The 18,072-nt window shown below is 35.7% G+C and overlaps 1 protein-coding gene across 1 annotated transcript in view; it reads right to left on the bottom strand.

Annotated features, from left to right (window-relative positions):
- Positions 1-668: 668 nt before the first annotated feature.
- Positions 669-18,072, bottom strand: part of LOC132226786 (disintegrin and metalloproteinase domain-containing protein 18-like) — an 89,241-nt gene continuing 71,837 nt past the window's right edge. Inside the window, exons 18-22 of the mRNA XM_059681220.1 lie at positions 16,908-17,022; positions 10,775-10,934; positions 8,173-8,260; positions 7,198-7,367; positions 669-744 (exon numbers count right to left, since the gene is read on the bottom strand). Of these exons, the coding sequence (XP_059537203.1) occupies positions 669-744; positions 7,198-7,367; positions 8,173-8,260; positions 10,775-10,934; positions 16,908-17,022 (609 nt within the window). The remainder of the gene's footprint in view (positions 745-7,197; positions 7,368-8,172; positions 8,261-10,774; positions 10,935-16,907; positions 17,023-18,072) is intronic.

The raw sequence follows: 18,072 nt of genomic DNA, 5'->3' as shown, positions 1-18,072 counted from the left end.
CTCAAGGGTTTAAAATAAAAACTCCACAATTTTGATACATATAGCCTATTATATAATAGGGGTGGGTAATGGAATGTATTTTTAGTAAGGGCATATTAGATGTCAAGGAAAATGCTACATGTACTCTTCAAGGCAAAAAGACAATTACATACTCCAAGATGGAATAAAGTAGGCATCTGTATATATTTTTCAAATTTTAACTCATATGCATAAAGAAATCATGATATGAGATCTACCATTTGGAGTAAATGCAAAAATGCAAACATTCAACAAAGAATGAGAACAGTGCTCATCTAATAAATTACATGCCATTCCTGTATACTAGACTTTGAGAGTTAAGTCAGTGTATCTGTTTCCTCATCTGCTACCAGAGAACACATTTATAACTCCTACACAGAATGTAAATTAGTCTTATTTCTGACTAGACCAATCTCTACTTCTTCTTTGATTAGTCAATTAAAATCTAAATCTCAGATGCGAATTTTGGCACTTGGCTCACTATCTCCCTCTCAAATCCTCCAATCATAGTATCATCCTCATGCTGGATAAGCATCCCCAGAACTAATTACCACCACCCAACTTCACTTATTTTCTTCTAGAGCTTTACACTGATCTTGTGATTTCTCTGATTTCTTCCAACTCTTAAATTATAAATTCACTATATTGCTTTAGGTGATATTTTTTTCCTGTTTTTCACAGCCTTCTCCTGCTAGAAATTCTTGATTGGTTACATGAAGATTTTGCCTCAAAATTTTCAAAAAATGGGTTAGACAGTCCATAAACAAACACATTTCATAAATCGATTATATAGTGTATTGGAAAGATGGGAAAGATTAGGGCAGGAGGGGTAATTGGAAGAGTTGATGTTGATGAAGGAATTTGATAGGAAGTTTCTAAAATGTGGTTGACTTGGTAAGCTCTATTGAGCAAGTGATATGTAAGCAACGAATTGAAGGAGGTGAAAATATTTACCCAGTTTAGGTGTTTGAAAGAAGTCTCATGGACTCACAGGGTCATCTCACATGAGGCTTTTATTTAAATTCAAAGGATACAGCACAGCAAGAGAGAGTGCAGGCAGTAATGGAGGTAAGAGAGACACCTCAGGTACAAGGTCTCAAGGTTCCTTTTTTTAAAAAAAAAAATTAAAATAGATGATCATCAACCTCACTGCCCTTATCTTGGCAAACATCCAGCCTTTCCCAGAGTTAAAAATAGAGCTTCACTTTAGCTGCAATAAATCAATGCTGTCTTACACAGGGATTCAGATGGCAGAGCTATACTTGCATATAACTGAGAAGGAGCTTTGCAAACACAGGAAAGATCCAATGAAGAAAAAGTCAGGAATGTTTGTTAAATAACGGTGATGTCAGGTTATCTGGAGCAGAGTTTAAAGTAACGAGGACAGAGAGTAAAAGTGGAGACAGCGGTTAATCTAGAATTTCTGCAATAACCCAAGAGAAAACAGCATGATACCTAAGACCAGCAACAGTAAAAATAGTTTTAGGAACCATTTTTTAAGATGAACTAAGAGAATGAGTTGAGAGCTTGGATATAGAGTAAGAAAAGTACATAAATAATGTTTATTGATATAAAGCAGGAAGATAGGAAGGCTAAAATATAAACCCAGACCTGTTTCTAAATTTGTGCTCTTAATACATTTTAAATGTTATTTTAAAATTTATGAACATTGAGAGATAAAATCTACATAGGTAATCATGTGCCAGTAGGTAACCGATTGTCTGGTGTGCACTGGTTAGGTTTTACATTTTCTCATATATGATTGGGAACATGTGAAAGAATTTTTGAAGTAGTACTGGAAGAACTTAACATGATATAGTTTGCTGGAATGAAGCAGGGGAGAATTCCGTCAGATTCAGCCAGCACTGGAAATGAGGGAAACAGCGATGAGAGTATGGAATACACAGGAAAGATATGACAAGGACAGGTTTGGAAGAGAAGAGATCAAAAAGTTTTGTGAGATATGACAGAGGTAGAGTTGATTAAGTGATGAGTGATGGGTATATTTGGATGGATATATTTGTTATTCTACAAAGAATTATGAAAATTAAAACATTTCTGACAAAATTGATAATGACACCTTTTACTAAACACATATTGTACAGTAGGCTAAGAAGTACTTTGTTGGAAGGATGATGTGGAGGGGAATGAAGTGTGAGTTCTGTTTTGAACATATGTATGTGGGACACCTGTTGGGTATGCATAGAGAACTCTTGGAAGTATTCCTCCTCTGTAGATGAAAGTAGATCAATCAATCATTATTATTATTTCTTTTTCACATATCTTCATTGTTATCCTCTCTGTTTCCTTGTTGGTGATTTATTTCACCCAGATAAAGCATAGGAACTATGTAAGTGAGATATTTATAAATACCAATTTATAATATTTTTTAATGTGGCTAGCACAAAGGATTCAGGAAAAGGAAATGGGTTTACAAATTTTGTGGAACACAGGCATAGATTGTGACAGTATAACCTGTGTCTTATTATACTAATGAAATTCTACACCTATATATACATAGTAAAATTAGACAGTTTTATTAAGTTAAAATTTAACCTTTCTATTTTCTATACTTTTTTTACAGCAGTGACTGGGCAATAATGTCAAAAAGCCATAGTTTGGAGAGAAGATGTTACCAAGAAATTCACCATTAACTGGCCTGATCCAAAAATGAAAAAAAAAAAAAATCTGCTTTTTTTTCTCTCTCCTTTTGTTATGGCTTAAAGCTTTCAGTTTCACAAACCAAAATAAATCCTGTGAGTGAAAGTATATAGGCTTGTGTCTGCTGATTCTTCTACCTGCTGGAATCCTTTAGTGCAGCGGTTCTCAACCTGTGGGCCGTGATCCCTTTGGGGGTCGAACGACCCTTTCACAGGGGTCGCCTAAGACCATCGGAAAACACAAATATAATTACATATTGTTTTTGTGATTAATCACTATGCTTTAATTATGTTCAATTTCTAACAATGAAAATACATCCTGCATATCAGGCATTTACATTATGATTCAGAACAGTAGCAAAATTACAGTTATGAAGTAGCAACAAAAATAATTTTATGGTTGGGGGTCACCACAACATGAGGAACTGTATTGAAGGGTCATGGCATTAGGAAGGTTGAGAGGCACTGCTTTAGTGGAAAATAAGTGGTTTTGCCTCTTTTGAATGTGGGAGGCTGTTACATCCCAAGGAGGACATTCCTTTGTCCACTGCAGCTGCCTGCCTTCAGATGCCAAAGGCCATGCTAACTGCTCCCATCTCAAAAGAGGACAACTACAGTCCACATCTCTCCAATATCTTGTGATTCCCTTCCCCATCCATTCCAGGCTTGGGATTTGAAGTGTTGCCAAGTAAGCCCAGCCCCAAGCCCTCAAAGAGTCACTAACATCCCACTCATCTTCAAGGATTTGCTCCCACTGAGTTCCTGGTCATAGATAACTCTTCTTTCTCCAGGAGACACTTTGTTGGCCTCATGTAACTTGGGATCTAGGATATATCTTTGTTCTTTTGGGGACCCAGGTTCGCTACTCTTTCTTTACTTGAAGCTGAGCTTTTCTGGGTAAGATTTTCTTGCTTTAGTGTTTGTTGCCTCCCCCTTCTCACTCTTACTGCTATAGGTGCACTTCTGCTCAACCCATTATACATGGATTAGAAACCATCAGCCTCCCTGGAGATAATTAGGAACTGGGCATTTTCCATCAGTACGCAAAGATGCTCCTGGGTCAGGGGTGGGATCTCCTTTTCTAAATGTCCATCAACTGTGGAGGTAATGATGCTTTTGCCAGAGTAATTTTAGAAAACTCAAAGGGCTCAAAGCCTGTCTGCAATAAGCAATGAGGAAATGGCTTTTGAGAACTTACCTCTGTCTTTAAAGATTTCACATTAGAGTATACCTATGGAAGTTTTAATTGAGTTATTTCTTTTCTTGCTATTGAGTTCCTTATATATTTTGGATATTAATCTCTTATCAGATATAAAATTTACAAATATTTCCTGGCATAGCATAGCTGGTCTCTTTGGTCTGCTAATTGGTTGTTTTGCTGTGCAGACGCTTTTTAATTTGATGCAAAATTACATTGTCTATTTTTGCTTATGCCACCTGTGTTTTGAGATCACATCCAAAATACCGCTGTCCAGATTATGATCAGAAAGCTTTTGCCTATGTTTTCTCCTAAGTGTTTTAGAGTTTCAGGTCTCATGTGTAAGTCTTTAATCTATTTTGAGTTTATTTGGGGGGTAAGAAGCCAGATGAGGGTCCCATTTTATTCCTTTTCATAGGATATATTGTTTTCCTGACACCACTTTTTGAAAGGCTATACGTTCCCCAATGTGTGTTCCTGGAAGTCCTGGGCTGCTCCCACCTTTTAGCTATTGTGAATAATGCTACTGTAAACATTAGGGCACAGATATCTAATTGAGACCATGCTTTCAATTCTTTTGTGTGTATACCCAGAAGTCAGGTTGTACTGGTCCATCCATATGGTAAATCTATTTTTAAGTTTTTTTGGGTAACTTTTTCACAGTGACTGCACATTTTACATTGACACTCTTTGTCCACAAATATTCCAATTCTTATACATCCATACAAACACTTAGTATTTTCTGGGTTTTTTTTTTAATAGTACCCTTCCTAATTGGTATGAGGTGGTATGACATTGTGGTTTTTTATTTGCATTTCTTCAATGATGACTGATGCAGAATATCTTTTTCATATACCTTGTGGCCATTTATATTTCTCTTTGTTGAAAGTTTTGTTCAAGTCCCTTGGACATTGACTCAGATTATTTGTTGTTGTTCTTTTTGTTGTTGAGTTTAGCAGTTTCTATATAATCAGAATCTTAATCCCATATAAGATTATGATTTGCAAACAGATATGTGATTTCAATATATATTCTTTCATTGTGTGAGTTGCCTTTTTACTCTGTAAGGTCTCTTAATACACAAAAGTTTTTAATTTTCATGAAGTGCTATTTGTGTTTTTCTTTTGTTATCTGTGCCTTTGATGTCATATCCAAAATAAATCATTACCAAACCCAACCAACTTTGTGGATGGTATTTTTGTTTTCTGTTTTCTTTGAAGACTTTGTAATTTATTTTCTACATTTATGTCTTCTATTACTTTTGGGTTAATTTTTGTATGTGTTGTTAAGAAAGGGTCTAATTTTTATTCTTTTGCATTATGAATATTCAGCTTTTGCTGCACTATTTGCTGAAAAGATTGTCTTCCCCCTCCCCCTTTGTTAATCAATCAGCAGATTTTGTTTTTCTTTTTTATTATTTTTTTCTTTATTTATTAAGGTATTACATATGTGTCCTTATACCCACATTGTCCTCCCACACCCTTTCCTGGCCTGTGACCTCACCTGCCTAGTGTCTGTGTCCATTGGTTATGCACGCATACAAGTCCTTCGGTTGATCTCGTCCCTTTCCCCCACCCTCCCCTACCTTCCCTCTGAGGTTTGATGTTCTGCTCGATGCTTCTCTGTCTCTGGATCTGTTTTTGTTCATCAGTTTATCTTGTTCATTATATTCCACAAATGAGTGAGATCATGTGATATTTATATTTCTCTGACTGACTTATTTCACTTAGCATAATGCTCTCCAGGTCCATCCATGATGTTGCAAATGATAGGAGTTCCTTAATTTTATAGCAGTGTAGTATTTCTTTCTGGATTGTGCACTGTTAAATGTATAGAAATGTAGTATTTTTGAGTGTTGATTTTGTATCTTTCTATTTTTCTGAATCCATTTATTAAGTCTAACAAATGTGTGTGTGTGTGTGTGTGTGTGTGTGTGTGTGTGTGATATTTAGGGTTTTCTAGTATAGGATGATACCCTCTGTGAAAAGATATAATTTACTTTTTCCTGTTCAGTTTGGATGCCTCATTTTTTCTGAATAATTTCCCTGCCTACAAGTTCCAGTACTCTGTTGAATAAGAGTGGCAAAATGGGCATTCTTGCCTTCTTTCCCATTTTAGAAGTAAACTTGTCACTCACTATTGAGTATGATGTTAGCTATAGGTTTGTTCACCTGCCTTCTATTATTAGGAGGTAGTTACCACCTGTTCCTAGCTTGTTGTATGCCTTTGTCATAATGGGTATTTAATTTTATCAAATACTTTTTTGTTCTTTTATTCAGATGATCATCTTATTTTCCTTTGGTTCACAGGCCAATGTATTATCCACTGAGGCAAACCAGCCAAGGCAATAAAATTCTTGTTTTATTGTTTGAAGTATTACATTTGTCTCCTTTGTCCCCCTGTTGGACCCTCCCCACTGCCCCGGCCACTTCCACTAATAAGGGCAAGCCTCCACAGCCCCAGTGTCCGTGTCCATTGGTTATGCTAATATGCATGCATATAAGTCCATTGGTTGATCTCTAACCCCCCTACCCTGCTTTCTCTCTGAGGTTGGATGATCTGTTCAGTGCTATCTTGTCTCTGGATCTATTTTTGTTCATCAGTTTATGTTGATCATTATATCCACATATGAGTGAGATCATGTGATATTTATCTTTCTCCAACTGGTTTATTTCGCTTAGCATAATGCTCTCCAGTTACAACCATGCTATTGTAAATGGTAGGAGTTCCTTCATTTTACAGCAGCATAGTATTCCATTGTGTAGATGTGCCACAGCTTTTTAATCTATTCATCTGCTGATGGGCACTTAGGCTGTTTCCAAATCTTAGCTATGGTAAATTGTGCTACTATGAACATAGGGGTGCATATATCCTTTCTGATTGGTGTTTCTGGTTTCTTAGGATATATCCCTAGAAGTGGGATTACTGGATCAAATGGGAGTTCCATTTTTAATTTTCTGAGGAAACTCCATGCTGTTCTCCACAGTGGCTGCACCAGTCTGCATTCCCATCAGCAATGCAAGAGGGTTCCTTTTTCTCCACATCCTTGCCAGCACTTGTCATTTGTGGATTTGTTGATGATAGCCATTCTGACGGGTGTGAGATGGTACCACATTGTTGTTTTGATTTGCATCTCTCAGATGTTTAGTGACTTTGAGCATGTTTTCATATGTCTCTCGGCCTTCTATATGTCTTCTTAGGGAAAAGTGTCTGTTTATCTTCCTTTTGTTAAGTTGTATGAGTTCCCTATAAATTTTGGAGATTACACTCTTGTCTGGAATAGCATTGGAAAATATGTTCTCCCATGCAGTGGGCTTTCTTGTTTTGTTGTTGGTTTCCTTTGCTATGCAGAAGCTTTTTATTTTGATGTAGTCCCATTTGTTTATTTTCTCCTTAGTTTCCATTGCCTTAGGAGCTGTATCAGTAAAGATGTTGCTATGACATATGTCTGAGATTTTGCTGCCTATAGAGTGTTCTAAGATTTTTATGGTTTCCCGTGTTACATTTAAGTCCTTTAACCATTTTGAGTTTGTTTTTGTATGTTGTAAGTTGGTGATCTAGTTTCTTCCTTTTTTTTTTTTTGTATGTATCTCACCAAATTTCCCAGGACCATTTATTGAAGAGACTGTTGAGAAAATTTTCTTAATTGCAACTATTTCTATAACATCACCATTAATTGTATTGGTCCCAACCCTCTGTGGCACTGTAATTTGCAGATGTGATGTTTAAGAGTCTGCAGAAGGAAATGTGTGAGTATTACACACACACACACACACACACACACACACACACACACATTGTGTGACTCCCGGAAGAGGCCCCTCTCATGTGAGAGTATTGCCCTACCACTGCCCTACCACACCTGGGACTCGCTGACCTCAACCCTGACTGGGTGAGGAAGTGCCGGTCTCTGGATCCCATCCAGGCTCTCTAGGTCCCCAACGCCCCAGCAACAGGCCGCCCTCTCCTGCCAGTGCAGACTCAGGCAAGTGAGGGCCAACTGCCCCAGACCTGCTCTGAGCCCTCCACCCACCAGCCCCACCAGCTGCAGCCTGACCTGAAACTAGGTGGCTCTGAAACACATGATAAGATTCCCAGCCCAAAAGGCAGCATTCAACTGGCCAAGGGACACTGCTATGCGACTGTCCTTATGGAGCTACCTGACTCCCTTAGGATGTCACAAGGAGGTCGGCCCCACACCATCCAGTGCTCACACAAGGGAGAACAGGGAAGCCTGCCTCCTGCTATAAGTTTTATTTCCCTCAAGCTGATATTTTAAAGGCCTTCAGGGGTCACTTTCTCTTCTGGAAGCTGGCCATTGACCGGCAGAGTTCTTGGCAATAATGAGTCCCCAATATTGCTTTCTGGTACAGTGGTTGAATTGCTGTAGTGAACGAAAAAGAAACAGAAATTCATGATTTGTTTAGTAGCAGACAATTGTCTATTTTAGCCACATCTATTGCCAGGTTTCTGCTTAATCTCAGGTCAAAACATACACATACAAGCACAAGAACTAAAAATAAAAAAATCAATATTACCACAAATAAGTTTTTTTCTTAGAAGTCCTAAAAAACAATTGAACATTAAATGTGTATATGTATTTTGTTTAGTATTGATTTATAATAAATAGGAAGCAAAAATTTACAACTTTAATGATTCTTTCTTGACCTCATTGCTAACCTATTTACAATTTAGTAGCATGTTTTTTATCCCCCATATTTTTTGTGTTTTTCAGTTTTAATCTTACAATTGATTTCTAGTTTCATACGATTATGGTAAAAAAAAGATGCTTGATATGATTTTAATCTTCTTACATTAATTGAGACTAGTTATGTGGACTATCATATGGTCTATCATGGAAAATGTTCTATGTGTAGCTGAAAATAATGTATATCATGTTGCTTTGGTGTATAATACACTAAAAATACCAATTAAATCTCTACATCTAATCTAATGTGTCATTTAAGGGTACTGTTTCCTTATTGATTTTCTGTCTGGATATTCTATCCATTGATGTCAATAGAGTATTAAAGTCTCTTACAATGAGTCTATTATTGTTTTTATCTCTCTTCATGTCCATCTCTATATATTTTATTTATTTAGCTGCTCCCATATTGGGTGTATAAATGTTTACAAGGATTAATGCCTTTATCATTATAAATGTCCCTTTTGTCTCTTATTATAGCCTTTGATTTAAACTCTATTGTGTCTGTACAAACATGGCTACCTCAGCATTATTTTATTTGCTAAGAATGTTCATGTACTGGTTTGTGTGTAAACCTAAATTTTCTGTGTCAGGGATAAATACGCAAGAGTGAAATTGCTGGGTTGTATAAGAACTTACAAGTTGATTGCCAGAGTATCTATACATTTGCATTTTTTTACAGCAATGTGTGAGTTATCACATTCTCTGCATTCTTATCAGGATTTGCTATAATCACTATTTTTTTATCTAGATCATTCTGTTAGGAGAAATGTGATATGTCAGTGTGGTTTTAATTTGTCTTTATCCAGTGACTCATTATGTCATTATCTCAATATGTCAACATATTATGTCAATATGTTGGTCACATATTGTAATGTGTTTGTTTGCTATATACATATATTCCTTCAGTCTATTCCATGTTTTTGTCTTTGCCCATTTTTTACTGCTTTGTTTAAGTTTGGGGTTTGAATTTAAAAAGATATATATATATATAAATTTTTGCAACTATATGCCTTACAAATACATCCTACTAGACCATAGTTTTTCTTTTTATCCTCTTTAAAGGCTACTTTTCAGTTCAAATTTCTTTCATTTGACCAAATCTAAATTTTCTTTGTGGTTCATGATTTGTTCTCATGTGAGTATAGTCCTAGATCAACAAAAATTTTTTGTGTTTTTTGTCAAATAGCTGCATAATTTCAACTTTTACTATCTTTAATCACTGTGCTATATATTAGATCCCCAGAACTTATTTATTTTGTAACTGGAAATTTGTACCCTTAGACCAACATCTTCCCAATTTCTCCCATCTCTAGCCCCTAATAACCACTGGGAGCAACTTCTAATGAGTATGAAATTTCTTTTTAGGGTGATGAAAATGATCTAAAAAATGTTCTAAAATTGATTGTGGTGATAATTACATAACTTGGTGAATAAAGTAAAATTGTTTCATTGTACACCTAAATTAGTGAATTGCATGACATATAAATTATATATTTTAAGACAGCTGTTACAAAAATAATTAACTGCTCAAACAAAAATAATTATAATTTATAACATATACAGTGACTTTCCTGAACCCATGTGGAGAACCAACAAAATGTTTTATTTAACGTAGAAAGTATTTGATGCCCCTGTGTCACTTACAATAAAAGGCTATGTCATGATCAGTTCTCAAGACTGAGAAAGTGTTACTTGATAACAAATAGAAAAGTGGATAGATTATAATACATTATTAATGAAACAAATTTCTGAGAAATGTACTTCACTTTCTCATAAAATGTTCTTTTGATTCCTCATTTGGTTTCAAAATCTTAACTTATTTGTATCCCTCTTTTAATATATATCAAAAGAGATATATATGTAAGACACTGGAGGGCGGGGGGTAGGGGATGTGGGGGAAATGTCAAGGGGGAAAAAAAGGAGACATATGTACTACTCTTTGTAATGCTTTAAGCAATAAAACAAAATGTTTTTAAAAAGAGATATATATATATATATATGTATATGTGTATATATGCTAACAATAAACTATAGGAAACTAAAATTATAAAAATGACATGTATATATTTTTTAAAATAACAGATACTTAGGTAAACTATAACAATATTTTATAATATAATATAAATGTATGACACTAGTCAGTGACCTGTACAATTTATGATAATAAATTATTTGTATAATAATATTTACCCTTCAAATTCTGGGTTCTTTTTGTTGCAGAGTTTCCTAGTTTCACTTAGCTTCATGATTATAAGGATGGAAAATAAAAAAAAAGGAAAAACAAGGAAGAAACTAAGAAAACGCCAGTTGTCCTGATGTGAATTGTAGTCCTTTTTAATAACAACTATAGCTAGAAATAAAACATAAGAGATCAGTAGATATGCAGTGAATATTTAAATACATTTATATTCCTTTCACTTTAAATATATATATGCACACACACACACATATATATACATATATATTACAATTAAAATTGTAATACCTTGCAAGCTCATATAGAGAAAATACAAGAACATTTAAGTCACAAACTAAAATTACAATGATAATTTTAAAAATATATTTCTTACTTTTATTTTATGCATATTTGTTTAATTGTTCTGCCACTGTGGACATGTTTTGAGTATTGCTTGCTACATTAAACTTATTTATGACATTTATACCTTAAAAGGTAATACATTAGTAAGGCTTACATTACAAATATAAAAAAATGTTTTGTAAAAAAAACAACAAAACAAAACAAAAAAACATCTATCCTCACCTGGTGGGCATGGCTCAGTGCTTGAGCATTGACCTATGCACCAGGAGGTCAAGGTTCAATTCCTGGTCAGGGCACATGCCTTGGTGGGGGACTTGATCCCTAATGTGGGGCGTGCAGGCGGCAGATGATCAGTGATTCTCTCTCATCACGGATGTCTCTCTCTCTCTCTTCCTCTCCCTTCCTCTCTGAGGTCAATTTAAAAATAAATAAATAAATATTAAAAAAATTAAAAACCCTATCCTCCTCACTTGCCAAGTCACATGGTTTCTCTCCTTAGAGAAATCGATTTTTAAAGGACTTGTGTTTCTCCATTTTGTATTTATATTTTATGCATATAAATAAAATTCTTATGTATATTTATCTTTGTATCTATATCTATGTCTAGATAACTATATGTAATATGTGTATGTATTTTTTCTCTGACTAACATTCTGCAAAACGTATTATACACTTTTACTATTTCTTACACTTAAAAAATTGAAGTATTGGTGATAACATTGGTAAATATGTTCTCCCATGCAGTGGGCTTTCTTGTTGTTTTGTTGATGGTTTCTTTTGCTGTGCAAAATCTTTTTATTTTGATGTAGTCCCATTTGTTTATTTTCTCTTTAGTGTCCAATGCCCTAGGAGCTATATCGGTGAAGAAATTGCTTCAGCATATGTCTGAGATTTTGCTGCCTGTGGATTCCTCTAGTATTCTGAATTTTAAGGGAAATGCTTTTATTTTTGCCCATTGAGTATGATGTTCACTGTGGGTTTGTTGTATATGGGTGGTATTGTGTTGAGGTATGTTTCCTTTATTCATACTTTGCCAAGAGTTTTTATTATAAACTAGAGGCCCGGTGCACAAACATTTGTGCACTCGGTGGGGGGGAGGGTCTCTCAGCCTGGCCTGTGCCCTGTCGCAGTCTGGGTCCCCTCAGGGGATGACCACGTGCTGGCTTAGGCCTGCTCCCCAGAGGATTGGGCCTAAGATGGCAATCAGACATCCCTCTGGCAGCTGGGCAGCCCTAGGAGGATGTCCATTTGCCAGCGGGGAGCAGGCCTAAACTGCAGTCGAACATCCTTAGCGCTGCTGAGGAGGCAGGAGAAGCTCCCACCACCACCACTATACTGGCAGCCATCAGCCTGGCTTGTGCCTGAACAGAGCTCCTTCCATGTGAGAGCGCCCTGACCACCAGGGGTCAGCTCCTGCATTGAGCGTCTGCCCACTGGTGGTCAGTGTGTGTCATAGTGACCAGTCATTCTCAGTCCTTCTGCTGTTAGGATCACTTTGCATATTACCCTTTAACTATATAGAATAGAGGCCTGTTGCACGGGTGGGGGCCAGCTGGTTTGTCCTGAAGGGTGTCCGGATCAGGGTGGGGGTCCCCACTGGGGTGCCTGGCCAGTCTGGGTGAGGGACTGAGGGCCGTTTTCAGGCTGGTGGGTGACTGAAGCTCCCAACCTCTCCTTTTTTTCTTTTTATTCTGGGATTTATTTACCTTCTATGGCTTTCACTGGAGCTGAGAGCCGGCTTTAGCTCTGAGGCTTGGCTCCAGCTCTGAGACCTTGGCTGCTGAAAGCAGGTATCTGGGTTTGTTTGGCTTCTATAATTGAAACACTGTTGCAGCTCCAGCTCTCATGGCTGAAAGCAGGTTTCTGGGGTTTGTTTAGCTTCTATAATTGGAACATTGTTTCTTAGAGTGCAAGCTCAAAGCCAAGCAGCGGCAGGCAGGTAACCTTGGCTTACTCCTTCACTGGAGCAAGCAAGTCTCCTGTTCGCTTCAGCTGCATGGCTTCCGGCCACCATCTTGTTTGGCAGTTAATTTGCATATCTTGCTGATTAGCCAATGGGAAGGGTAGTGAAGTTATGGTTAATTACCATGTTTCTCTATTATTAGATAGGATGTGTGCTGGATTTTATCAAATGCTTCTTCTGCATCTGTTAATACAATCATGTGATTTTCATACTTTTTTATGGGGTATCTTGTTTATTGATATGCAACTATTGTACCAATCTTGGATCCCAGGAATAAATCTCACTTGATCATAGTGCATGAGTTTTTAATGTATTACTGGATAAGGTTTTCCAATATTTTGCTGAGGATTTCAGCATCGTGTGAAAAAGGGATATTAGCCTATAATTTTCTTTCCTTATAGTATCTTTATCTGGTTTTGGAATTAGGATAATGCTGACTGACCTCATAGAATGAGCTTGGAAATCTTTCCTCCTGAAATTTTTGGAACAGTTTGAAAAAGGTAGTTGTTAGTTCCCCTTTGAATGTTTGGTAAAACTCATCCATGAAACCATCCAGTCCAGGACTTTTGTTTTCTGGTAGTGTTTTGATTATTGCTTCAATTTCATTAGTTGTAATTGTTCATTCAAATATTCAGATTTTTCTGATTCAGTTTTGGAAAACTGGGTTTCTAGGAATTTATCCACTTTATCCAGATTGTCCAAATTTTTGGCATATAGTTGTTTATGACATACTAGAAGCCTGTTGCACGAAGGTTCGCTCAATAGGCCTTCCTTCCCCTGGTTGCCAGTACTGGTTTTCCTCCGGCACCTGGGACTCAGGCATTTGGTCTGGCTGCAGTGGAGAAGCCAAGCCTCGAGGCTAGGCTTCTCCACTGTGGTCACAGTGAGGCTTGGCTTCTCCTCTGCATCCACAGCAGAGAAGCCAAGCCTCTTCAGTCTTCAGTCTTCAGTCGTCACTCTGGCCTGAGCCTTCAGTCTTCACTCCACGCCTGTGTATGCAAATTAATCTCCATCTTTGTTGGGTTAATTTGCATAGTCACTCTGATTGGCTGGTGGCCATAGTGGATTGAAACCAATTTGCATGTTTCTCTTTTATTAGTGTAGATTAGAGGCCTGGTGCATGGAGGGGGAGGGGAGGTCACCTCAGCCTGCCTGTACCCTTTACCAGTCCAAAAGCCCTCGGGAGATGTCCGACTGATGGCTTAGGTCCAGGGAGTGGGCCTAAGCCACAGTTGGACATCCTTAGTGCTGCCGTCAGCACAGCTTGTGGCTGAGCGGGCTTTCTCTCTGTGGGAGCGCACTGACCAACAGGGGGCAGTTTCTGCATTGAGCGTCTGCCCCTTGGTGGTCAGTGTGTGTCATAGCAACTGGTCATCCTGTACTGGGTCAATTTGCATATTTCCCTTTTATTATATAGGATATTTTTTACACTCCTTTGTATATCTGTGTTGTCAGTTGTTATATCTCTTGTTTCTGATTTTATTTAGGTCATCTTTCTTTTCTTGTTTTTTTTTTTTTGGTAATCCTCACCTGAGCATATTCCCCTCCTCTCCTCCCCAACCCCCCCCCCCCCCCCCGCAATTGCTTTTTAAGAGAGAGTGGAAGGAAGGGAATAGGAGATATATATATATATATATATATATATATATATATATATATATATATATATATATATATGTATATATATATATATATATATCAGTTATCTCTAGCACAGGACTGGGGATGATCTTGAAGCCCAGGTATGTTCCCTTGACTGGGAATTGAACCCACGATATTTTGGTAAATGGGCCTACACTCTAACCATTGCACAACACTGGTGAGGGCTTTTTTTTATTAGTTTGGTTAAAGATTTGTCAATCTTTGTTTATCTTTTCACAGAATCAGTTCTTGGTTTAATTGATCTTTTGTATTTTTTAATCTCTATGTCACTTATTTCTTCTCTAATCTTTATTTCTTTTCTTCTATTTTACTTTGAGCTTTGTTAGTTGTTCTTTTTCTAGTTCCTGAAGGTGTAAGGTTAGATTGAGATTTTTCTTGCTTCTTAATGTAGATCTGTGTTGCTATGAATTTACCTCTTAAGATTGCTTTCACTCTGTCCCATAGATTTTTGATTGCTCCGTGTTCATTTTCATTTGTCTCAAGGTAACCTTTGATTTCTTCCTTGATCTCAATGATGACCCATTCATCATTTAGTAGCATGTTATTTAACTTCCATATGTTTGTTTATTTTTCAGTTGTTTTTCTAATTGATTTCTAGTGTCTTACAATTGTGATCAGAGAAGATGCTTGATATAATATCAATCTTCTTGAATTTATCAAGACTTGTTTTGTGTCCTAATGTGGTCTGTGCTAGATAATGTTTGATGAACACTAGATTTAAATTTCATTAATTTATTTTGCTTGAGGTTTATGTAGATCATATATCTGAGTGTTAACTTTTTTCATCTTCTTTAGGAAATTTGATAACGTTATTTTTAAAAATATTTTTTTCTTTACATTCACTCTCTCTTTTTTCATTTTCACCTGAATTTTGTTACAAGAAGAATGATTGTATCACACCATAAACATACAATGATGAATATCATGTGTTTCTCTTATTCCTAGAATCATAATCTAATACTATTGCCTTATAAAAATATCACATGTAATTTTCTATTATTATTACATCATGGCAAAAGTCTTTGTGGCTACTCCTCTTTATGATCTTTCTTTTAAAAATCACTAGTAATCTCAGACATTGTTTCTGAAATATTGCTGTTTCCTGAAATTATATCCAAATCTCTTATTGTATATAACAGTGTATACTTTTATGTCATCCTATGAATTAAATTAATTATAAACTAACAAAGGAATACCAATTCTTGATGTCCCTACTGAGTTGGAAACATCATTATCAAATTCCCGTGGATTCCCACAGATATTATCACATGGATTCTTCCACAGGTAAACCAAACTCTAGTTATTCAAAACTAGATTCATTATCTTATGATGTGTCTATCCTCAGATTATTTTATGCAAACATGATACACATTCTTCTCTATGTGCCAAATACAACTGATCATGCCTTATTCATTGTTACTCACAAATATTTGATATTATGTAACGACTTATTTATCTTCAATTTCATTATTTACTTCAGGTCTTTATAAGTAAGACAATTGCATTTCAAATAATTTATCTTAATTCAGACTCACATTATAACACCCCTTTTCCACATTGCTGGATGAGTAGACGTACTGAAATGTGGATCTAAATTTTATTGCCTTACCAGATACTTAATAACATGTTTTTGGAGAAAGGGTATTAATAAATAAATGAATGGTTGAATCAATAAATAGTTTATGGCTCTTGTGTTTATTTATGGGAACAAGAGAAAGTATAAAATATGATTTTCTATTATTTTTTAATAAATATGTGTATTTCTATTTTGCCAAATGTTATTTTAAAAATGTAATTCTGGATAAAAACCTTATGCTTTGCTTGTTTTTTAATAATCTACAATTTTTATATTTTGGAATGCAAATCATTTGTATAGTGCTTGTTATTCCATATTTGAATTTATTTTGAACTCATATTATGATAGTTATTGAAATTTAACTGTACAATATTCTAACTAATTTTACTAAGATTATTAAAAGTCAGTATCTCTGAAGAAAATTCTCATTACAAATTTTTTTTGACAGTAATTTAATTAAAGCCACTCTTCATGATAATTTTTAATTACTCAAAAGATAATGAAAGATATGACTTGGCAGTACATTTCTTTATTTCATAAAATAAAATTCTATTTTTGTTTTCAAAATTTAATTTATACTCACCAGATTTCTGAACATTTCCATCATCAATACTTCCTCCTGGTGAACCTATTTGAAATTCACAATCTGGAGGCCGATAGCCAGGAAAGCAATGGCAATTGCCCAAATTATTACATATCTAAAATATAAAAACATACAATCACTCTAAATTATGTTAGACTGTATATATTAGTATCATGTTAGTATACACATTCCTAAATTCAAAAGAGTAAAATCATTATCTTTTAAAGTTTTTAAAGAATATACTCTGTCCTATTCTTTTAACAAAGATACATTCTGAGAAATGCATGCTTAAATGATTTTGTCATTGTGTAAACATCATAGGTGTACAAAATGTGTACACCTACACGGTCATAGATGGTAGATAGCTTACTGCACATCTAGGCTATGTGGTATAGCCTATTGCTGTTAGGCTACACACCTATACAGCACGTTAATGTGAAAAAGTACACAAGATCAAATCAGGCACAAGAGAAAATGATGCAATCAGGAAATGTGATAAACACAAGTAGCATGAGGCTTCTGCCAGTATGTATGGCATAATGTTTTGCAGCAAACATTTTTAATACGTAGAAAGAGTACTCTCTAACATCATGATTAAAAGTACAGGGTAAATACATAAATCAGTATTATAGTTGTTTATTATGATTCTCAAACATTAGGTACTGAATGCAATTGTGGTATACTTTTATACAACTGTCAACACATTAGATTTCTTTATACCAGCAACACTATAACATGTGAGTAATGCACTATGCTATGAAGCTCCCATGATTAAGAGAGCTACGATGTCATGGGCAATGGTAATTTTTCAGCTCCATTTAATCTTATGGGACCACTGTCTCAGATGCTGTCATTGACAGAAATGTTGTTATGTGGTGCATGACTGTAATCTGAGAAATAGGTTAGAAAAAGTAGTGACAATTGTGACAGCGTAATAGTGAATGACATCACTACCTACATGATAGTATATTTCTGGCCTTTACATTTTGACTGTTTTTAATAAGTACTTCGTCTTCATGATCATTTTTAAAATTATTTTTATTTAACTATAGTTGGTATACAATCTTATATTGGTTATATTAGTTTCAGGTGTACAATAGAATGATTTGACACATTTTTAAACCTTACAATGTGACTACCCACTAATTCCAGTAATCGTCTGATT

Source organism: Myotis daubentonii, chromosome 2, assembly GCF_963259705.1.
Source record: "Myotis daubentonii chromosome 2, mMyoDau2.1, whole genome shotgun sequence".
NCBI lineage: Eukaryota > Metazoa > Chordata > Mammalia > Chiroptera > Vespertilionidae > Myotis > Myotis daubentonii.
This window is presented reverse-complemented; position numbering and strand designations above follow the sequence as displayed.